General features: G+C 47.9%; 1 protein-coding gene across 2 annotated transcripts; it reads right to left on the reverse strand.

Annotated features, from left to right (window-relative positions):
* Positions 1–3,334: 3,334 nt before the first annotated feature.
* On the reverse strand, positions 3,335–16,473 carry CABP1 (calcium binding protein 1; the record flags this gene model as incomplete). Of its 2 annotated transcripts, XM_082007544.1 has the most annotated exons (7): positions 3,335–3,360; positions 5,130–5,277; positions 5,683–5,792; positions 7,041–7,184; positions 7,863–7,893; positions 11,535–11,711; positions 16,429–16,473. In XM_082007544.1, 7 exons carry the CDS (start codon positions 16,471–16,473, stop codon positions 3,335–3,337), a joined length of 681 nt encoding a protein of 226 aa, XP_081863670.1. The 2 variants fall into 2 exon arrangements, with proteins under 2 accessions (XP_081863670.1, XP_081863671.1); XM_082007545.1 differs by lacking the exon at positions 11,535–11,711.
* Between the last annotated feature and the right edge of the window lie 7,815 nt (positions 16,474–24,288).

Here is a 24,288-nt window from a genome sequence, read left to right on the forward strand (position 1 = left end):
CGTGCTGCGATGGCTTGCGTCTGTGATGTCCTACACTGCCGCCCCTGCATCATTACTTGCAGTCACCAGCAACTTGATGCCAGCTTGTGCCCCGGCTGTCAAAGGCTCTGTATCCTGTTACTAATCCATTGAGCTATCAGTCCCTTGATGCAGGCTGAATTTACACCAGTGGCCTACAAGTGAAAGGCTCAGGGCTGCCTTCTCAGTCCCTTGATCTCTCCCTGTCCTCTGGCAGCTGTGCTGAAATGACTCTCAGTCTTGAATCAGTCCTGCCTGGCCTACAGCCCTGATCATTTGGGCACATGTTTTGGCTAGTAGCCATTTCCTGCAGGAAAAAAGGGATCAGAATTTGGGATGTTCAAAAAGAGCAATGGAGATGTGTGGGTCAGAAGCAGATGTCATGGATAACGAGACATCTAAGAAGTCAACATGAGCCAGCCCCACTGCCTGGGCCATCTCCTGAACCACATGGGGCTATGGGGCTCAGCTGCCTGCCCAGAGGGGACCAGCTCTGCCCTGCCATGTGGAGCTGTTTAGAAGCCTCCCTGGTACTGGACTGGAGATGAAAGCAAAGGATTATCTCTGGAATTAGATTATTTAGATTGGAGATTTAATCTCTGACCCTGCCTGCAGAAGAAAATAGTAAAACTCTCTGGGATTATTTGGGGTTTGTTGTGCAAGTAAAACCAGGCTTGTAGCAAGAGCTTCTGGTGGAAGGAAAAAAAAAAATGAATGCTTTGGAGACCTGCCCCCTGTGACCTGTTCACTGTATCATCATGAGACCTGGCTGAAAAGAGCTACAGATCATTTGGCAGAGACTCAGCTTTCCTCGGAAGTAGCTGTGGCTCCAGGACTGCCTGTGCAATGACACAAAAGTGTCCTGCGGCCACCCTTCTCTAGCACCAGTGCCGCTGTGTTTCTTGGGAAGACAAACACAGCTCTGCCATGGTACAAACACAGGGACCTGCCTAAGTGAAAATGGCAGCAGTTCACAGAGAAGATCCCCTGTTACTGTGATGCTGCACTGTGGATCTCTAGAAATGCATTTACAATTTTAAATAAATTAAGACCGTGTCCTGCCATCTGCTGCTACAGGCAAAGGATGCAGCTGCTCGGTGCAGGACCTGGGAAGGAGCAGGCAGAGGCAGCCACCATGCCTGTGACTGACAACTGTCCATCGGGCTTTTGCATGCTGGCTAGAGCACAAGGCATGTGCCCCGAGTTGTCACTGGTCCCCACAGGCAGGCACAGTCACTCTGCTGCACACAGGCAAGCAGTGCAGCTGTCCTCTTGCTCTGCACACCCAAGTATGCTTCTTCCTCAACGGGCTCCACTATAAGTGAAGCACATTTGTGTATCAACATTACCCATGGCAGACACAAGCCTGCACAGGTCTCTCCCTCCCCAGTATTATCCTAAGTACATATATAACTTACCAGGACTCTGGACTCTGTTCAGTTTATCACCCTCATCTCCTAAGCACGATACAGCTGCTGTACCCATAAATATGAAGATCTGTAAATACCCATTTTCCAATTTCTCGGCTCACACCCACATTTCTAAGGCTGGACCAGCTCCATACACACACACACATAGTTTGCATACACCCACTTGCAAACAAACTCTTCTACTGCGGCACTTCCAGGTGCCTATCTGCACTCCCTGCTTTTATGTGTGCACACACAAACCTTTCTCAGTGCACATGCCTGTGCAAACACGAGTGTACACACACCACACACACACAAATATAAGGAGAAACATAGTTTTTCCATTGCTGGGCTATCAGCCATCGCTGCACCTATGCTGGTTGGCACAGCAACAGGAAAGCAGAAGAGAAAATCCTCCTTTGGGACACAGATTGGCGGATCCCAAGAATTTGAAAGGGAACCTGCAAAGCGAAAGATGGAGGAAGCAGGAGGATATTGGTCCTTAACCTCCCAGTTGGAGGAAAGGGGCAACTGAGAGGAAAACAGCTTCTAGTTACACAGAGGAATGCACAGCAATGGTGATGCCCTTTGAAGGCAAGCAGAAATTACTTCTGGTGACTTGTGACTGAGCCTCTGCACAAAGAAGGGGGACAACTGCAGGCCTGGCAGGGTAGGGGAAGGGAGCAGGAGGTTGGAAGCATGCTGAGGAAAGGGGAAGGACGATGGACCATCTGATGTGTCTGGAAGCAGCTGGTAGGGCCCAGAGGCTACTGTTGTCACTGCTGCAGACACGTGCTGCATTTTTGAGTGTGAACAAGCCAGAGAGCAGGACACTGCCACACAAGGAGGCTCCTGGCCAATCCCCAGCACCCACGGTGTTGCAGCTCAGCTCCCGCAGCACAGCCTCCACAGTGCATATGCTGACAATCATGTTTGAACTGGTCTGAAAAGGTGTGGCTGGCTATGGCTGCCTATCCCCCGCCCATCCAGCTCCCCTCTGTGCCCTTTCTCCCATTGCTCCTTGCTGCGACGCTGCAGGGGCTCTCACCTACCCCCTTGCAAGTGGGGCGATGCAGGGATGGGGACCCTCCACACTGCCCTCACCATGAGGCACCTCCAGGGTGAGGTCCATGGGGACAGCAGGAGGAAGAGCAGAGCCCTGCCGCAGGCTTAGTGGCTGGTAGTGACTCCCCTCCTGCATCACGGACTCGCCTCCGGACCCCAGTGCAGACGCTGGGGTGTGCATCTGCTGCAGGCCTTCTCCCCCTCAGCCCAGCCACCACCTCTCACAGGGACATCCAGGCTCCACATAATTTCAGCGTGCATATTTATCGCTTCCCCCCCGCGAGACATGTATTTAAATTTACTCTTGGTAAACATAACCACAGGAGATGCGAATATGTGCCGGGGAAGCATAAATAACTTCACACAGATAGACACACACACACAGACAGCAAACACAGACATGGTTCACCAAGGGAAACCAAGAAGTGCAGAGCACGCCCTGAGGCTGCCACCAGTCCCAATGGCTTTGCTCTCATCCACCAAGCCAAGAGTATTTCTCCTGCTCTTGCTTTGCAGCAGCTGGTGGGAGAATAAAGCTGGGGAGGAGGAGTCTAAAGTTGCAAATATCCCATGAAAGCATCATGGCAAGTCCTGGCTCTGCAGTTTCCTGCAATCATCTCCAAGGAATGGTTCCAGTTGTAGGAAGTTGCAAGTCTTTCACAGTGTGAAAGGGTGGAGGGGCATGGGGACCACCATGAGGGAGGAGCAGCAGGTCATCTTGCAATGTCCCAATTGCAGCCAGCCAATAAACCTTCATGTTGGAACATCGGGGCTAGATGCTCCATCTAGGTCCTCTTCCACCCTCTCTAAGGTGCTGATTCTTCTTTAGCTGAGAATAATCTTCAACGGGACATCATGCGAACAAACTCTGCAACCAAAAAGAAGAGAGCCGTGAAGCGGAAGGCATCCACGGTCCCCAACCCAGCTCTCATTCCCTGGAGATAGCATGCAGCCAGGGTGAAACCGAGAGTCCACACGCTGCCAGCAGGTCTGTGCCGCTCCATGACTGGCCCTGGAGAGCTCACACAAAATGGGCTTTAATCTTTTCTTTAGATATGGTGATATCATCCCACTAGCAGGTCAGTTCATTGCCTCAGAATGTAGTACAGTCTTGTTTGCACAAGCAACTCCTTGTGAGACACTATGGCAATTGTTATTTCCCTTCACTGTAACTTCAGAGAACCTTGATTTATAATCTTGGAAACACAGCCTAATTCTTAGTAAGTTCACCACTTCACAGAGACACCAGTATGGGAAAGCACTTGTGTTTGGGTAGGCACCAGCATTTTTGTAGAGAAAAGTTTACTTTGATGGACTTCCTATTTTTGAAGATACAGGTTAACTGTAAGGATAGCCTGGATCTATTTCTTCACCACCCTGAAGCTTGTGAAGTCAATTACAGTTGTTCAAATTGAGTGTAAATGCCATCAAATATAAATGTGTTTTCATTCTGCACTTGAATTGCCGAGGAACTAATAACTCTGCAAAGAGGAGGGCAGTGGAAATTACCCCCTTGACTTCTCCTTTTCCATTGATGGAGCTGTCCTTTGACAACTAAAGCAGTAACTCACAGAGAAAATGGTACAGGGATAGCATTTCATGTATTTTAGCTGTCTAACATAATTTAGCTGTGGGAAACAAGGAGAGCTACTGTCATGTAATCAGCCAGTGCATTAGAACAACTGCAGCTACCAGATACTTTCTAGGGAGACACTTCTAGTTTTTTAGCATTTTCAAAGCCCTCAGAAGCTTCAGTAATCCTGAGGACTGAGATGCCTTGTCATGTAGGAGACCCAGGAATGCCTCTGAGCATTAAATTATGCCAATTTAATTTTAATTCTATAGTTCCTATGCTTTGCCCTTACTGCAAAGGGACGTCTGGATTTGCACTAGGAAAACAAGTAGCCTGCCACACTCTCACACTTTCCAGCTCTTACATCCACTTAGCTGTCCGATATCAATGGCTTCCCTTGGCAGAAACCCTGAGCTCTATTAATATTGCCATGGCTAATGGCTGGGATAGTAGCCTAACCTCTCTTATTTTTTCCACGTTCTTCTGGCATGAAACGTGGGAGAAGAAATTAATTATCTCTAGGATTTAACACGACACCTCTAGATCAGATATCTGCCGTCCCAGTGGGCACATCTGGCACATGACCATCTCCTGCCATAAAGGCACAGAAACAAATTCTCTGTACACCCAGATAATAAGGTGAGCCAGAGGAAATAGAAGGTGCAATGCAGTCTCCAAACCAATCCAGCCACCTCACAGCTCTTGCAATAGATTTCTTAGTAGGGAAAATACTCCATAAAAAGAAGGCTGGCACAGCATGTGTATTCCCAAATCTGCTTCTCTGTGACAGAGCATATCTCCTACCATGCTAGAATTATGGAGACCCAATTGAAGATCCAGATGATACACAAATGAACACTTCAGCTGAGGAATTTTCCTGTGTGGGCCAATGTTCTCCATTTCTCTCAGCTGACTACGAAAAAACCCCATCTTGTTTGATTTTTTCTCCATACTTCAGATACCTGGGCCCTGAGCATGCAAATCTTCCCTTCTGCTTCCACCTCTGAGATGAAACTCTGACTCACACCAGAGCAGATGGACAGGGAGCATTCATCCCTCCTCACCTTCAAAATCAACACGCCCATCTCCATTCAGATCTACATCCCGGATGATCTCTTCAATATCCCGATGGCCCACCTGCTGCCCTAGAAGCTTCTTCATGGCTTCTCGCAGCTCACTGGTGCTGATCTCCCCATCACCATTGGTGTCAAACTGCAAGCACATGAAAAATATCAGCAGGGGAAATACAGTTAATGGAAATGGATCTTGCTCTGGGTTGGGTTTTGTATTGTCCTGCTCCTGAGTGCCCTATTTTTCCTGCATTCGTTTTGTGTCCCTCCTTTTGGTGCCTTTTGGTCTGTATTCAGTCTGTCTTTTCTCCTCAGAAACCCCTCAAAACTGTTGTGTTTGCATCAGCTTTCCTCTTCCTTGCCTCAAGGGTTCCCTTATCTCAGTGACTTTCTCTGTTCCTCCCTTGTTTCATGCCTGGCTTGGCTCTTTCTCTGCCTTCCACTGTGCTGCTCTCTCTTCCTCCTCTTCTCTTCCCCAGTGGGTCTTCTCTCTTTCCTGTCTCCTGTTGCACACCTCTCAGGGGGGTACACGGTAGGGAGCACTCACCTCTCTGAAGGCATCACGGAGCTCTTTTACACCAATCATATCTGCAGTTTCTGCCAGCAGCTTTGGTCCCATCAGCTCAACAAAATCTTCAAAATCCACATGGCCACCCACTTGGGATAAGATGAAAGATCGCATGTAAGAACTCTATACATTAGCCAAGCCCAGCACTCACTTTACATTTCTGTGTGCCCCAGAGAGGACTTGGTTCTCCAGGAAGCAAAGCACAGAAGGTGCAGGGTAGTGGAAGGAAAAGCAGAGGTAGGTTTACACTGCCTTTCTGTTTTCTGGATTGTTGGTTAAGTGGAATGAGCCCAAGCTAATTCCATCCTAGGCCGCCATGGACTGTCACACTATGGCATCACATACCACGTATTAGAGGCTTGATCACTCTAGAGCTCATAGCAACCCTCTGCTGCACCTGTGCCAAAGGGTATGGCAAGGGCACAGCATGGTGTTCCTGCGTGGCCTGGGCAGTGCCCTGCAGCAGTGGCAGAGTCTTGCTCCATTAGTGGTGGCTAATATATGCCCAACTGTTTATTCATCACATTAGTGCTTTTCCTTGTTTGTCCCTCATCTGAACGCGGGCAGTAACACTCTCAAATTCCTAAGCACTTCTGTGCCAGGATTATCAGCTGCTTTTGTGTGTGACTGGTTGTGTATGTCACAACTGTTTTCCTTCCCTTGATCAAGTAACTTGTCCTTTTTACATCATCATGTGTCAGAAATAACATGCACTAAATATCCCTTTTCCCACCTGGCTGAGGGTAGTACCCTGCACTGCCACAGACAAGAGGCGACAAAAAATCATGGTGAAAGACAAGGGGCACAAATGCAGTTACAGTGAATCGGACATGTTTGTCACATTTTTCCATGACTCCAGCAGATGCCCCCACCTGGGACTGCCAGCACAGTTTGCTCACAGCCCATCCCCAGGCGCACGGCATACCCACAAACACCCACCACAGAATGAACGGCCCACCTCTCACCCATTCTGAACAAGCATCTCCATCTTCCCAGGCTCTTTCTTCGGTCTGACACCATCTGACACCAGCTTCAATATGACAACACCCACAACCTGTGCACCAATGTCTAAGCACAAGCATGAAGGACAACCCTTCCACACACTGTTCCCATACAGCACAGTCCACACAGTCCCTTTGTCTGATAAGCAAGAAACAAAGGCATCAACTGCTAGGGACCACAAATGAATAGAAAACGTGATAGTGAAAATGAGAACCACAAAAACAGGGGGGAAAAAAAAACAAACGAGAAGAGACAGCAGCGGACTGAGAGAGCCTGAGGCAATGATGCAGGGCACAGCAGCAACAGGGAGGTACAGGTAGGTGGACATTACTCACAGTTCATGTTGATCTGCTGGGAGAGCTCTATTAGCTCCATCTCAGTAGGCATGTAGCCCATGGTTCGCATGCAGTTCCCCAGGTCCCTGCAGTTAATAAACCCATCCTTGTCTTTATCAAACTCCTTAAAGGCTTCTCTTAATTCTGTGGGATTGGATCCAAAAAAGAACAATATTGTCAGTGACAGCTTGAAATACCTTTTCCAAGAAACCTCCCCCGAATCAGCAGCACTTTATGAGACCAGACACCCTAAGATACTCTGTATTTTCCCAGCAGATCTCCCTGCAAAGAGGCAATGACTAGAGCAATGTTAAGCTCTTTATCAGCAGTACTGCCAACCTTCAGGAAAGCTTGCTTGGACTACAAGTGCCATGAACTGATCGTTCCTAAACTTCACTCCCTAGAGAAACTAGAAGCAGTAAGTTTTCCCAACTTTTATCTGTGCACTATATTATATAGCACTTATTGTAGGGATTAGCAGGTAAAACTGCTTCCCTGGAGCCATACTATTGTCTCATGCTCTACAACATTTTCTTTGGGAGCTGGGGTGGACAGCAGTTCCCTGGCAGGTAATATCCCATTACTTTACTTATCCTCCCACCCTGAAGAAGATGGAATGGATGCAAATTCCTTTACAGTCAGCACTCTTGCAGTTTCACATACTATTTCTTCTTGCTGGAGTTACCAGGAATTATTCCAGTAATTGTCTCCCTTGATTTGCCCCAAATTATTTTACCCCAAGGGGGCCAACCTGGAAGGGCCAGCCAGTAGGTTTTCACTGGGCAGGGAGAAAGGTGACACAGAAGGAGCGACAAATTTTACCTTCAATTTCTTCTGGACGCAGTTCTCTATCCTGCAAAAAGAGAACATACTACGTTAAAGCTTGCCACAAACATAGTTTCAGAATAACACTTGTTGGTGCAAGCAGTTCTGGGACCAGCCAGAAAGTGAGAGAAGAAACAAGAAGGTGATGACATGTTTAATACCATCTACTTAGCAAGGCTTCCCAGCCCTCCTTCCCCAGTGGGAGGGGTGTTAGCCTGCACACTTTCTTGTGGAAGCCTCTCTCCTTCTCATCTGCTGGACAGGGGGATGACAGGTACTCCCCCAAAATAGAAGAGATCTGGGCCAGCACAGCCATATGTGTGGCCTCCTGACCTGATGGTACTACGAGCACCTTTGTGAAGCTCCTGTATCATTCCCCAGCACCAAGTCCTGGAGCAGAGACTGGCCCTGCAGCAGTTATGATCTCCTCTAGAGCTCTGATTGTATTTCCTACTGCAGCTCCTGCTGAAACAGCCAGACCAGAACAGCTGGAAGCAGTCCCTGAAGAAGACTTGTCTGCTTGGATCGCTGCTTGATCCTTGTCCTTCTGGCAGGACAGGGACAGGCATGAGCTCTCTTACAGCAAACATCCCAGTGCCATCTCCTATAGACAGTCCCCACAAAAAGGTAGGAACTTCCCCCTTCCCCCCAGCCTCAACTCCATATACAAGCATTTTGAAACCACACATGAAGGCAGACACACAACGTATACATCATCAAGGTCATCTACAAACAAAACAGGACAAGGATTCACCATGTTCAGGAAACACTGCAACTTCAAACATCCAATTTGAATTTCTTGAAAGAAGGGAGAGGATGTAAGATTATAGGAAAATTACAACACTGCACCAGGAAGAAGAGATGAGCATGGAAATGCACTGCTTTCTGGTTTAAATGCCCTTTCTAATTCCTCTCATGGCTCCCAGGCAAATCCAAAACATCTGAAAATTTGGAAACACAGAAACGCAATCTCCTTTGTTGTCTCACTCTCAGCTTTTCCCCTCAACCGTGGGGAGTTTCTCCTTGCCTTCCAGGTGTCCTCCAGCCTCACCACACATCCCTGGAGACGGTGCCCTTCATCAGTTCGAGAAGGATGATCCTTTGCTATTTAACCACAGGCTCCTCTGGAAACTAATGGCGGCTGCTCAGAGTGCATAGCAAACTAGGACACACACTGGTTTACGTCTGTGCAAAAGTGGGCTGTGCCAGAGAAATCACCAGCTTGCCACTCATAACCTTCCCAGAGGCATCTCTCTGCTGGATGGAACTGTCAGAGCGTGCTGGCTCTGCCATTTCATCCTTCACAGACCTGGTATTTTCAAACATGTCATCCCATTTGTTCTGCTTTCATCAACAGCAAGTAATAAAACAATTCAAACTCCTTAAGCTGGATGCAAGAGGCGTTATTGCCCTCCTGCCTTAGATAAAACAGCAGATGAAAACCACCTGTGCTCAGTATCAACGCCTTGTACACCTCATTCCAGAGTTCACAAACATGAATCCCCGGAGATACCACTGTGTGCTGACAGCCATCTCGGCACAGCAGCAGATGCAGGGGTACGGTTACAACCACCACGGTGCAAAGGGTGCCAGGACTCACCCGTGGTAACCGCTGTCTTGTGAGAGTGACTGGGACAGGACCCAGGCCTTCCTCCAGCGCAGTCGTCACAAGACCATCCTCCTCCTCACTCAATGAGGACCATGTTGCAACCGATGTGACTGACACATGTCAGAAATAAGGGCTTCAGCACTGGCTCTAATTTTGCACACCAAGGCATTTGCATTTGCAGGGCTCTGAGCATAACTTTGCACATGCAGATTCTACCATCAGAGAGCCACAGACTGCGAATGCAAAAGGAGGGGGAGGGTTTATGTCCCTCCAAAAATCTGACTCAAGCAATAACTAACGTCATGAAGAGGTTTTCTGTTTTAAATTTGAAAGAAGATCCCCTAAAATGATAGAGGAAGATTGCTTGGGAAGAAATGGGCTGAATCACTCTAAAGCTTTTCAAGAACATATGGAAAGAGGAATAAAACTGTTCAGAGAGTTTAGATCCTAGATATGAGCAGAGGTTACCCTCAGAGAGTCCATTATACATAATGGTCTTACCCTCATTTATTTCTGTTCTATGCACAATAAATCCTGTTGGTCTAGAAAGTCCGTAAAAGTAAAGCTGTTTATCATCAGATGCACTTATTCTACATCAGGGAGACATCACTAATCCTATTTTGGAGCCGTCTTAGGGTACTGTGAGTTTCCAGGGCCTATGCAGGATGGATACCTGTCCAGCTGTGAGCCTTCCACTAGGGAGCTGGACTTGCCTCCTATGTCAGGTAGCTCTATGCATGTCAGCAAGCGTGCTTGTGTGAGAATATTATGTTTTGTGCTTTAGTGAACCAGCACAAGGAGTATGTGATCACTTAGTGGCTGAAGATTAGGAAGAACAAAAGCCCTTTGATCAACAATGACAATTAATGACTCTTTTTTTGGGTTGTGGGTTGAAGAAGAAGTTTCAGAAATAAAGATCTAGGTGTTTCCTATAGCTGTAGATAACCATTTCAAAACATGAGTAAGACAGAGGTTTCTTATAGTGGCAAGAAAGCTCTGACTCTCGGGTAACTGGAGTGAGCTTTGTTGAGCTTCAGAAGAATATGGAACACACTGGCTGAATATCTGACAATGCACATATTCACTCATATGTATCCATAAAAAGTGTGTTAATCATATGTTTGTGTATGTCTTTAAACGCACATTATTGTAGGAATCAAATGTTTGTGTGCAAGGATATGTTTTACGTCTTGTAAAGATAGAATACTGGGGCGCGTATTTATGTATATTTAACATGTCCAGGTATATGCATTTGAATTTACATACAAACACATATTTTAATTGATTGTGTATAAATGTATGCATTAGATGCATATTAACACACAGTTACAAACAGGTGTGACTGAATGGGTAGATGATTTTGCTATTTGTCTCTGTGTGTACGGGTAATAGCATTTGGTTGTCTGGCACTATTTGCAAATATGAGGACAGACTGATGTTCTTTGGTTTATTTGGCTGGGATTGCTGCAGTGTCAGGCTGTGGATGACAGTGTATAAGAGACTGCATTTGGGATCTGTGCGGAGGCAGACGCATGCTTATTTCTGCTGGTACTAGTGTGCTCACTGTGAGCTGACTGGAATAGTATCAAATATGGGCATCTCTGTGGGACAGCTTGTTCCCAATATGGATGCCCTGATTTGCATTTAAGTGGCTACTTAGGCCTTAAATGCTAATCTGAGCCTCTGGGAATGAGATATGGATGTCTTGCTGGAGTAACAGCTTTGAACACTGGACTCTTCTTGAGTCCATATGATTATGTAAGTCCTCAAGTCCTAAATCCTTCTCCTGAGTCCATATGATTATGCCTACTTGAGTGTAGGCTTGGATCTATCTTCTATAGCTGCATTTTTAGAATCCTCCTTTCTTGGTGTTTAGGCACATCCTTCAGGTTAGACATTTGCCTGTGATTGTATTTGTACTTGGAGCTGGAGCCGGGATGCTTGAGACCCAGGGGGTTACAGAGCTCCGTGCAGACAGAGCATGCGGGTAGCTCCGCATCCCCGGCTCACGTCCACGTGGCTTTGTGCATGTCTCGCCCGGCTGGGTGTAACTTACGTACAGGCTGCCTGTTTTCTGCGAAGCCCTTCCTCAGGAAGATGCATGCTGGCCCCAGCAGGTTGTGCATGACGGCGCAGTTCTGGGCCAGCACCATGAGTGGACCCTGGTACTCGCAAGCCGACGGCCCCTCTTCGCTCGTCTGGACAGCCTTATAGCACGTCTTCTCCTCATGGCAGATCTTCCCATCCAACCAGCAGCAAGCAAACAACACAACAGAGGATGTTACCTCCCCGTCTTGCCCAGCCGTTCCTCTGAAGTTTTACTGAACCGCCTCGCAGAGACATTATTGCTAAATTTCCTTCATCTGGTCCAAGCTGTGTCCCCCCCACCAGTCTATAGGATTTGTACAGAAGCAATAAGTCCAGGAGTTCACTTTCAAAAGCTGATAGAAGTACAACCAACCAGGAGAATTTCGCTTTGAAACGACATCAAACTCTCAGCACTGCTCGCATCTACCCAGACACAGCCCAAAGGGCCACGCTCCCACTGTCAGCCCCAGAGTTAACGATCCCTTGAATGAGCTGGAAAGGAAAAGCAAAAAGCACACCCCAATCTAACGGTACATGTGCCAGCCTGTGCCCCGGGCAAAGCTGCTGGCAGAGCCGCGTCGGTCAGGGCATCCCCAGGGGACCAGGCAGAGCCTGCGCAAAGACCCTGCGTTAGGCTACATGTTACATTTCAGCAACACAGCATCACACGCTTTATAATATTATTAGAAGGCCATTTACAGCATCAGGTGGCTCTGCCAACTGCAGGCTCACACTCCCCATGCCACTTCTAATTAGTTGCATCCTCAGGGTCTCAGGCAGTTACTGCACTGGCCTCTTCTAATCACTTAACAGTCCCAAAGTGGAGATCAGGCACGGGCACAACATTTTTGTCTGTTTACATTTGCACATTTTCTTAAGTGCACACGTTCTGCTAAGCTAGGGCTCCAGAACAGAATCCAGCACTGGATTTTATAAGGAGGCACTGCCTTCCTTTTATAGAAATGCATTTCCCTGGCTCTGCAAGAAAACTCTTATCCTGATATTCCCATGCAGCTATAAAAAGCCAGCACAACCCACAGGACCCTTGGTTTTATAGAATAAACATTAATCATGCATCAGATTTCTCTCCAGGAATGATTCTACTTTTACAGCCAGTGTTCCCAGGGGTGATCAGAGAAGCTCTGTCAATTGTCGTTGTCTCTATTAACCCTTTCCTTAAAGCCTGAGGTGCTTTTTCAGGCTAAAAGACCATATACACACACACGGCCCATTCACACTTGTCCGAGTCTATTGTATCTGCTTGCTGCACCTGCCATGTGCTATTATATTGCGCACAGGGTTTGTAGTTCGCATCTTTGTACACAGTCTTACACCAATCTGCTCATGTATAATGTCATGTGAATATCAAGCATCAAAACAAAAACAACTCAAAAAGCAAGCCATGGAGAAAGAAAGTGATGAAGCAGAAAAGCATTTTCATTGCAGTCATGGATGAGGAAGAAAACTGTCTCTGATTAAATCTGACACACAGGACATTTGTCCTTAAATATCTGAAAGATGAGCATCCGTCCACAAATGGCATATTACTAGCTCAGCTAAAAGTCAAGGCATCTGTGTTGAACTGCACAGCTTTGTGATATCAGTGCAATATATTTTCAAAACTATCCGCTTTATTTCCTGGCACATTTTTCAGTTTAATATAACAAATAATATGAATCACTTAAAATAGCCCACAGCGGTTCTGTGTTTAATTCCAGTGAAGCCACATGAAAGAGCGAAGGCACCTCAGCCCCTAGTCCTCGCTTGCTGACCCTTCCAGTCAATAGAGCTTATTACCAAGCCACAGAGCAGTACCACAGACGGTCATCCCATTATTTTCCTGTACAGATGGAGATTGCCAGTTTGATGAAACAGTTGCCAAGAGCCACCAAGGATCCTGACCAGACAAGCGGACGCAGTGCCAGGACGACAAGGTGCACATCTTAGCAAGACCCCCAACAGGGGATCCCTGCCCCGCTGTGCCACTGCAGGCAGGATTTATGGCATTTGATGTTCCCCCTGCCAGCAGCCGCCCCAGGTTTCTCCTGCAAGTATCCCCACAAGTTCCCTCCACCACATTTCTCCTACATCCTGGCAGAGCCAGAAAGGGAGCTGTGATATGGGTATGGGGCAAAGCAACGTTAGCTGCCCATTACAGGGGAAAGAGCAGCATGCACAAGGAAAATGCAAGGACAGGACTGGGGAGCTCAGGCTTTCCCTGTCCCTTCTCTGAGCAAAGGGCCACTACTCTTCCTGGCTGAGTCCAGCCCTTGGCTGCATCAGACCAGCAGACTGTAGATAGGGAAGAGACCGGGCTGATTTAGAGATGGCTGTAGTGATGGTGAAGGGTGGCAAGGCAAGGGACCTGGATGCCAAAACTTTCCCTTTCTGCACAGCAGAAGCACAACAGGATTCACCTCATTTTCCTGCCTGTGTGTCAGAGGGACTTTGCAGAGTGACAAGCCCAGGAGGGGCCTCTTCATCGTGACTGCAGTGCCTCTCAGAGGGAAAGGCAGCCGGGCTGGCCGCTGGGCTCACCAAGGAGACACTGTGACAGTGGGAAAGGGAAGCTGCCAACAACAGATGCTGTGGAGACAAAGCCTGAGCATTGCCACCAAAACAGGCAAGGTACCCCCATGTCAGCCAGTCCCAGACCAAGCCAGCCAGTGCCTGGGAGTGACTCCCAGATTTTGGGTTGAAATAATGTATTCAAGAGATCAGTCTGTCACCCAAGAGTAGCTTTCACACATGTTGTCTAGAGTCCTTCCTCTTTACCATTTTATCAAAATGAGTTTGCCCAAGGTAAAATCTGAGAAGAAAGACCAGGATCATAAAACAGACAGGTGAAGTTGTGCAATGTTAACACTGATCTGCAAAGTCTCCACTATAATCACGTATGTCGTGATCAAAAGAACAGCAGAGCCCCAGAACTTGTCAGGATGAGTGCCCGAGGCCTTAATTCATGGCTAGCTGGAGTGGTCTGAGAAATTCTCTAATTCAGCTTTGCAACTTTCTCTCTTTAGTCCTGCCATCCCAGGCCTTCTAACTAGGCACAAAGTGCATTATTCGAAGCAGCTTTTAGGAATGAAAGCATAAATTACCTAAAAGACTGACGACACAGAACTCGTAAGTTCTTGAATCCATTTTGATTCAAGCAGCCTGGCCACACGTCAGACTTTAATTGCAATCACCTTGGCCACGTTGAGCACAGCTGCAGCCAACTCCTTTTATTGCAAGTTGGAGGCGACCTACAAGCAACCAAATTGTTTTTTCAGATGTGCAGCATTTGGGTAAACCTCAACTACTTCTGCCCTGAAGGTCACTCTGACCTAGGGACTAGTCTCAGCACTGCCTAACTGCCTGGTGATGAATTCCCTCCTTGTGTACCCCCACTTCCTTGCAGCAGCACTGTGCCATTCCTGGCTTTGTTTACAGCAGCTGAGATAACAAGCAAACTGTGTTTCTACACAGAAGAGGTAAATCTCTGGCCAGACGAAACTCCTTGCTAGGGAGGTCCTCTCCCCAGCAGCTCCCTCTCAGATGGTGGCAAGGTCTCCTGGGTGGAGCATCCTCATGGCAGTGGCATTTCACTGTTGGCAAGGTCTCCACAGAGGTAGCTCCTCATTGCAATATTTGTATGCTTAGCATAACTTTCTCATTTATGAGGAGTGAATTGCATAGCTTTTTGCTGAGTTATTAGATGTGCAGTGATGCTAAGTGAGAACCATGCGGCTGACAGGTACGCAGTGCTGCAAGGCCTTCCTCAATCAAACAAGAAATATTTCTGGGTCATGTCATTCTCATTTCAATCTAGTCCCAGAACAGCAGAATCATTCTGAATCAAATTGGCCCTGGGATCACTGTAAAACCTCAGCACAGAGCAGACCGCAGGTTGAAGCCTAACAGATACACATGGCAGCTCGCAGATGAAGTCCAGCTGGGCCAAAGCATGTAGACACATGGGCTGTGCTGACGTGCAACATGATGCACGAACACACAGCCAGGGCCCAGTGTATCCACTCACAAACAGAGGCATGGACAAACAGATCACACAGAAAAACATGCTTCTGTACCCAAACACACACCAACAAAACTAGATGTGTGCATAGGCAAGGATGAATATACATAAAAACACACGCATGTCTACATACAGACTTCTGTGAGGACATCCACTAGCAGGTACACACACAGAGAACATCACACAAGCAGAGACAACATGTGTGACGCACACAAATTCCCCCCCTATACACTCACAACAAACACTGCACACCTGCTCACGTACCTCAGGATGCATACGTAAGGACATAAAGAGCTAAGGACACACACATACTTCAGATGGGCTCATTAGGTATGCATACTCTTATACATCAACAGGAATACGTACATATAAATGCCCATTTACATGTACATGAACATATGTCCCTACAGAAATTACACACATGACTAGACTTATGCAGACACCTCTCGACTGAAGCACATGCACACACACAAACTTGCACATATACACATACATTAAGATGCCTGTACAGAAGGTGTGTGCCAGCATACTGTGCACATCAACAAACACAATGTCGCACGTACCCAGAGGACAGCTATACACACATACACAGAGCAAGACACAAGCCTACTCATGTGCATGCATATACACACATTTATTTACACACATGCAGTGGCATCCAGCATCCCAGGCTCTAACGGCTGCACTGGCATGAGCAGCTCTTACAACAAACAACTGATGAAGAGAGCTGAACCCTTCGTACACATCTCTCTGTTTCCCCCACCTCCCGTTCCCATCTGCCCACGACGTCACCCATCCCAAGAAGCAGGGCTGGAAATGCACAATGCACTTTGATACAGGGAACATACCTTTTTTGAGAGGTTTCTCAGTGGAGACTTCACACAGTTGCCCATAATATGTTGAGTCTGCCTTTCCGGTGGACTTGATTATAAAGGAACTGAAGCAATTGATCCCATTAAAGGTATTCCTTGGGAGCAAAGCAAGAAAGGCAGCGCCAGGCAAATCCAAACAGCTACTGGCTGCTGGGGCTTCCCTCTTCAGGGAGCTTTTTCTCTCTCTGCCTCTCCCTCTCCGTGTTTTTACTTTATGTTCACTTTCTTGAAGAGATGAAGCAGGAAGGAGAGGGAGGGGAGAGAAACAGACAGAAAGAGAGGGAGAGAGAGGGAGAGAGAGAGTGAGAAGGGGAGAGAGAGGGAGGCGGATGTATAATCTACATCAGATTAATGTTCAAATCCCTCCCACCCCCCTCAATCTGCAGGCAAGATTGTTTCACTCATGGGAGAGGGCTGATTCAGGGAGAATTAAAACAGAGAGGCACTGCAAGAAGTGATTTCAGTGATGAGTTCAGTGAATCCAGCTAGTTTGGGTCCACACAGCCTCTGAACATTGCATCCCTACCCACCCCCCTTCTAACTCCTCTCAGCTTTTCAATCACCAGAGAGATAGGCTGGCCAGAAGGCAATCCACTTAGGGGCTTGGGGCAGAGTCCAGAATTCATTTGGGAGCAGAAATGGACCATTTATCTGGGTGGGACCTGTTTCATCTTATAAATACCAGCAGACCTAGCAGTTCCTCATTCTTTTCCTGCCATGGTGGAAGCAAGTCTGGAGGCAGCATCCCAGGGACCCTACAACACTTTCAACCCCAGGATAGTAATTTTTAACCACAAGGGAGAGACCTTGAGCCAGTCTTGTGGTAAAGTTCTTCCAGCTTTCTGCAAGTAGAAATTAACTGGCGGTTTACCTGCACCAGTCTGCCAAAGATGGGCTCACACTGGAATTCTAAAGCTGAACAGCCCTGGGCTGGGTAGTGTGAAGCAAAGAATTTGGACCACCAAAATGGATCCATCCATTCCATTTCCAAGAACCAAAGTCCTGGAATAAATAAGGGGCTCTGGAATTCAGGCCTATTGTGGTAACAGAATAATCTCTGAAAGAAAAGGGATGAGTCCCCAGTACATTTTCCTCTGATCTCAGGCTGAGCATAAGAGCATTCAGTCTGAAAAGAGATTTAAGCTGCATAAAAACCTCACCATCACACCCAGGCAATACGATCTGAACAGGATAGTGAATGTACCCTTAGCTATGAAGCCATCACGGCTGCAGATCCACAGTGATAAGAAGCCATGGCATGAAGAGCTACCTCCTTCAAGAACTGCAAAGACCAAGATGACACTGATCCTACACCCTGTCTATGCAGCAAGCTGGTTGGACTCTCAGGTGTTCAGCTGAAAGATTTCACAACTTTCTTTGTGAGTGTGGTCCCAGACAAAAGGCTCTATAAAGACCTAACCCATGGGCTGAGCACTTGCACCACATGCTTTTTGTGCAGGAGCCAAGGACTCACTCTCTGGCAGCTGTAGGAGAAAGAAGGATGAACTATCAATGTCACAACAAAGCAGGGATTTCTTTGCTTCCACTCTGATGGTGCTGCAGCAAATTCAGTATGATTGTAAGGTGAAGCAACAGTTGCTTTAGAGGCTTTTGCCACTGAAGGAGATGAGTTTAGGAGTCCAACTATGACAAGAGTCACCAGCTTCTTCAGTTCCAGTCTTAGCCAGAAATGCATGGCCATGTGGGATGATGTTTCTTGCTCTTTCTTGTACTAACTACTGCCCAAGAACAAAGGCAGTGGAACAGCCTCCTCTCAGATCCCCTCAATGCCTTCTTCACTGCATGACCTAGGAAGGAGTTGCAAAAAGGTCCAAAGGCCCTCCAAAGCAAGAAGCTGCAGTAGCAGATAATGGAAGACACGCCTTGAACCCAAGGGCAGACTGAGAGAGAGACCGAGGGGTTGGGGAAGTTCTGGCATAGAATACCTCCACAGCAGGGCCCACCCCTGGTGGGCTGGGAAGTGAAACTGTTCCTGAGGTGGGCCTGTCTCCTGCTGTCCCAGTCTGAGGACCCCTGATGCTGGGAAAATACACAGTCACTCCTTGGGGGCTGTTCAAGCCCTGGGCCTCACAGTGGAGGACTATGCAGGAGGATAATGAAACTCCCAACTCCTCTCAAGGCTACCATCTTTAGCTCTATTTCTCCTTCCCCTCTTAAAGCAGCTAATGGGAGGCAGATCTACCCTCTGCCAAAGTGCTGGTCGTTAATAATATCTCTGTCAGCTGGAGCCATTCCCCAGGCTCCTTGTTTATTGACAAACTGCTTGTCTCCCTTGAGCAGAAGCTGCCACACAGTGAGTGAGGCGCCTGGGCTCCTTCCTGAGACAAACGACTCCAATTCCAGAGCAGAGAGGAGAGAGAATTGCCTCCCTGCTGCTAATGAATCTCCCCTCGACAGGCAGCGCAGAGGCCAGGAACGCCCTGCAATTGAGAAGTGCCCGTCTCCCGCATCCTCCCGGAGAGAGGGAGCAGAGCAAGGGAGTCAGGCATCTCCTGCCACAGAATCCATCACAGCCCCCAGACTGTCACGGGACAGCTTTGGAAGACAGGCATTGAGCATGCCTTACAGAGCTCTAAAAGCCTCTCAACAAAAGTTGAGATGGTCACCCTCTAAATACTAGCTTGTACCAGAGCGTTTGGAGCCAGCCACCATGGCATGCTGCCGCGTTTGCCTGCTTTCCTGCTTTTCTTCCCTGCAGTTCCAGGCAGCTGTAGGAAACGTGCAGGGCAGCAGGAGAGGGCTGAGACCTGCTGCCAGGCTTGGCAGGGAGTTTGCAATCCAGGAAGGGAAGAGGTGATGGGAGCCCGCTTGCACCAGGTTTGCAGCACAGTCACAGTCCTTCGGCTGTGCAAGAACTCTGGCAGACTCCAAGGGGCCCAAGAGATGTGATCATAAACAATTTTCTTATCTCCTTATTTACCCTGAATCTCTTCAGAGCAATTGGGCAGCACATCACAATCCAGCAGACAGACCCTGCTGACTTCTGAGGAGGAAAATCACTCTCTACATTGAGATCTTGTTCCCATCACCACCTCGGGCAGCTTAGAGACAGGCAGGAGAGTGGAGTTGTCAGAAAGGTCATTAGAAGATTAGGTTAGAAGGAACATATTTTCTCCCTTCCTCCAACTGAGACTGCTGTAAGAGAACAGGATGCTGAGAATAAGTGTGTCAAAAACATTTGTGTGTAGGTGCTGATCTGTGGGTATGCCTATATCTGGGGTAGTCAGTGTGTGTGTAGGAGGGCTGCACATGCATGTATACTGGTTTTCCCACACTGTTCTTTGTGGCAATCACACTGTTCTTTTAAGGTCTAGGGCTCTGTTGTAAACTTTCTTAAAATTGGTAGGAACTTTGTGAAATGTGAGTCTTGCCTATGTGCCCGCATCCTTCCTCTCCCTGGTGGTCCAAGGTGGAGAGCAGAGACCTCAGTGGATGCGGTTTGGCACAGAGCAAGGTCTCAGCTCACGGGAAAGAAGCGGTTGGCACACTGATGGACCTGAGCACAGAGCAGCGACGAGGCTGGGTTACTTGGCATTGAACAGGTAGTTATTTAGGTAGTTTAATATGTCTGGATTCTTTAAAGAGCAGCAGTGCTCTGCTTTGGGCTGGCACCTTTGGCAGAAATACTCATTCCATAGGAAAATGTTGGATGCCACCATAGCTAATCACTTGGTAGCTGCCAGAAACTTTATCCAGTGGCAGCAAATATCCAACAGCCACAACAGAATGAACAAAATTCAATCAAAAACTTGGGATTGCTTATCAGACTGTAGCTTTGCTTGGCAAAAATTTCCAGTGGGAGTATGGATTTGTACAGGGAGACTGTTTGGAAGCCAGATCCGTTTCAGTGCACTTGCTGGAACATTAGATCAGATGGTTGTTCTCAACACAACACACTGTAACAGGACAATATCAGTAGGCAGAGGGGTTAATCTCTGAGGGAAGTATATAGTAAGGCAGGGAAAACTCATTCCTAGCATCTTTTCACTGAAGTCCACAGTTTTACCTAGGAGCCCATTGCATGCTTCAAAGATTTAGTATTTTTAAATATGCCACCTTATTTAATTTATCCCAACAGGGCAAGAATTTTTAGTCTATTTTCTGCTGTCACAGAGTGGAGAGTACACATGTTGATTAGTAACTTTCAAATTCGCTCCTAACCACCCTGGTGGTGAGATCTACAGCTGGTGGCTGTAGATCTCATTTCACAAGAAACAGCCCAGTCTTGTTTACTGGATGACCTCAGATGAGCCTAAGCATTTGGAACTGTTAACATCCTCCCGTTGACAGTGCTGTTGAGGGCCTCATTTCAAAGCTCACAACATGCACTGGCACTCCCAACTTCTGTGACTGGCTTCCCTCTCTTCTTCTGTGTCAGGCTGACGAGTGCTTTTGCTTCACATCAAGTTGTGTCTTCTAACCTTGAATGAACCTTGGATGGTTCCATATTCCAGTCAGACAAGTACAGGTCCATCTCAAGGGGAGACACCAGCAGGTATTGGCGGACACAGCCCAGATGCTTCTCAGGGGGCCGGGAAGAATATTTCTGCAGAGAGTTTGGGAACTTTCTTTGCTGTCAGCTGTTCCAGGAAGAAAGTGTTGCTGACTCATGCTGTGCATAATATTCCCCTCCATTAGAGCAATTGGATCATATTCAATCACAAACAACAGAAAGGTTATTAAAAAAACCAAGGGTATTTTCCATCCTTCTCAATGTAACAAAGCCTGGACTGTCAACTTTTGTTTAGAACAGCTTTGTCTGTAATCAGCTAGCTAGCTTCTGCATTAGATGAAAAGAGATGGGAATGTGTCATCTCCTGACACCTTCCATGCAGATCTGGTCCACGTATTTTGCATTAGCCCAACTTCCAAGTCCCTGCACAGGAGATGTGTTGGCCAGAGCACAACACGTTGTGGATATTTTCTGCTTTCAAGATCAATGGGCTACAAAAAGGCAAGTACAAGCTTGACAGCCCAGAAGCTGCCATAACAATTTTCCACGTATACACAGTACAGATTGTTTAAAACAAACCTTCCATGGTCCCCTCCCTTTGCTCAGGAACTGTGAATCACTCTCTGTCCACCTGGGACTACTGCAAAAGCAGCTAATTCTGCCCTGGCTCCTTCGCCTCTTCCAAAGTAAGAGGGACAGGGGTCAGTATTTGGCTGGCACGCTGAGGTGCTACAGAAAGCATGGCTGATAATTAGGTGAGCAGAGGCCTGGGAACTAGTCCTAACCAAATACTCCAAACCAACCCTGTAGATGAGATAAGCCACCATAAAACCAAGGTCTGCCTCACTTCTATATTGTGTGAGGATCTGACAGCACCTTTAGAAGGATCAGACTGAGTATCCCAGTATGAGATCTCTGGTTATATCTCAACACAGCTGGTCACAAACTACCCGAACGCTTTTTGCATTATTTCAGCAGAATGCGGGGGGGCTGGCAGTTTTCTACTTCCTGCCTTCAACCATTGTGACACGATGCCTCACAATGTTACATGGTTGCCTGTTTTATTCCAAGAGCAGAGATGTATTTCATCTGTATGGGACAATGCAATGCTATATATTCTTTCCAAAGATGGTTGCAAGGTGCAAAGTACTCTAGGGGATGAATGGGTAGAAGAAATATTAGAATATTGCCAATGACTTCATTCACAGGTACTATTGAGTTCATGGTCTTATGCTGGTGTGGAAAGCTACTAAAAATATGACCATATTAGCTATGACAGCTGTTTGTCTTTCTTTCTAAGCAGGGCATTTGATTGAAATTGGACAATTACTCAAGTTCATGGGCACTGCTGTTGCTCTCTAAGGTCACAGGAATGTCAGAGGATTATTGAAAGGGAGTCCAAAGTTAGCTAGGCATCTTTTACTGGATGCACACCATATAGCTTGTTATTGGAAATCAATATCACTCATGGACTCATCAGGGAAAAACAGTTACTGAAGCTGCAATGCTACAAAGAACCACAGCTAATTCAGCTGACAAACCTGCAGCCCAGCCACTACATCTAAAGCTAAACTCTTCCCTGACACTTTGTTCAAACCCAATATTGCATGAAACAGAAATCAAGGTGGTATAGGTTGATGGAATGCACATTGGACTAATTTAAATGATGATTAATTTATTATTGAAAGATTTTCTTCTCTCAAAAGATAAGCCGAATCTAACCAGAAGGTGTGTGTATTTCAGTGCATTAGATCATGCTGCTGTATATTTCATGAACAGAATATTTAATGAATGTTCTTTTAGCTTGGTTTTATTTTGATGTCTTTCCACATCCTTTTAAAACAGATTTGTTTAAAAAGAAAATCACTGACAAAGATTAATGTTTGCTGGCAGACCCACTGCAGGCAGGAAGCTTATCCATTGCCCCTCAGTGATTTTGTACATTTGGCTCCCATCCCTCAAGCTCTTTACAAGTAATAAATGGGATAAATTTTTCTCAAAGCTGAGCAAGGGGGCAGCTGAGTGGATGTGCTGAAGTGGAACAATGTTTTTCCATGTCTGTGTCCTTTACATATAGAAAACATGTGAGACGTACCTTGGAAGGTATGGCGGTGTCAGCAGGCAGGGATGTACGCATACGCCGATCATTTTAAGCACAGGAATGCATATGCACATACAGAGGTGGTTGCATAGCCACACAGAACACTTAGCAGAGGCTGCACACGTACAGGCTGTAGGTATACAGACCAGACATTTATACGAAGGCTCCTTATGTCAGGCTACATGTATGGGACATGGGCTGTGACAACACATGCAGGAATGGAAGCACGGAGGCTGCAGGAGCCCCACGCATGCACCCAGATCCCTGTGAATACGTGCCCGGCGATCAGCAGACCAGCTCTCGCCTACATGACGGGAACCACGGGGCTCTCCCCGGGTCTGACACTCACCGGGCAGCCCGGGGACCAGGCAGAGGCCAAGTCCCGGCGGCACGGGCAGGCCCCGTCTGCGGCGGGCCTGTGCCGGAGCGGGAGCTTCGATCGGGAACGGGCCCCGGGGCAGGAGCCGGCCGGGCCGCGCAGCGCCGCCCGCAGCAGGGGGCGCCCTGGGGCCGCCGAGCGAAGGCGGGCTGGGCCGGGGTGGGGGCCGGGGCCGGGGCCCCCGCTTCCCGCGGCGGGGAGAAGGTTTGTGGACGGCCGCCCGCAGCGGCGTTTCCCGGGAAGCCCCCGCGGGCCCGGCCGTCCCAGCCGGGCACGGCAGCAGGGGGCGGCGCACCGCCGGCCGCAGGAGCGTCCCCTCGGCCCCGCGGCCACCCTTCTCTGTCCGCGGCCACCCTTCTCTATCCGCGCCCTTTGAGGACCCTTCTTGGGGCCGGAACAAGCCTTCAGAGGTGCCGTAAAAAGAGGAGGAAAAGTCGGGAGAGGATACGGTGTTTCTTCTGGTTTTTTCCCCTCCTAACCGGTGTGCCCACGCTTCGTACCAGCGAGCTAAGACTGCCCAGTGGGATCAGCGTCACTATGGCAGTTGGTCATTTTGAGCCAGGAGAAGTCTCTTCACCCCAAATTACTGTGCCGATTTAAGACAGTAAATGAGTAGCTGTTAGAAACTGCCCTCAGTTCACCACGAGCCCTGACACGCCGCTGCTTCACCTGCCGCACAGCACGGTACAACACAGCACGCGAGCACCTGCAAACCCAGACCCTTCACCTTCACCACCCCACAGCACTACACTACAAATGAGAGTTTCTGTCGCTGGCATCACCGCTCCAGCACAGCCCAACGCACTGCAGCCTCCCTCACTAATACACGGGGGCAACGGAAAACTTCCATTACTGAGCCATTAACCACTCTCCCTCGGCTGG

Source organism: Phaethon aethereus (assembly GCF_964289735.1).
Source record: "Phaethon aethereus genome assembly, chromosome: 17".
In the NCBI taxonomy this organism is placed as follows: Eukaryota; Metazoa; Chordata; class Aves; order Phaethontiformes; family Phaethontidae; genus Phaethon; species Phaethon aethereus.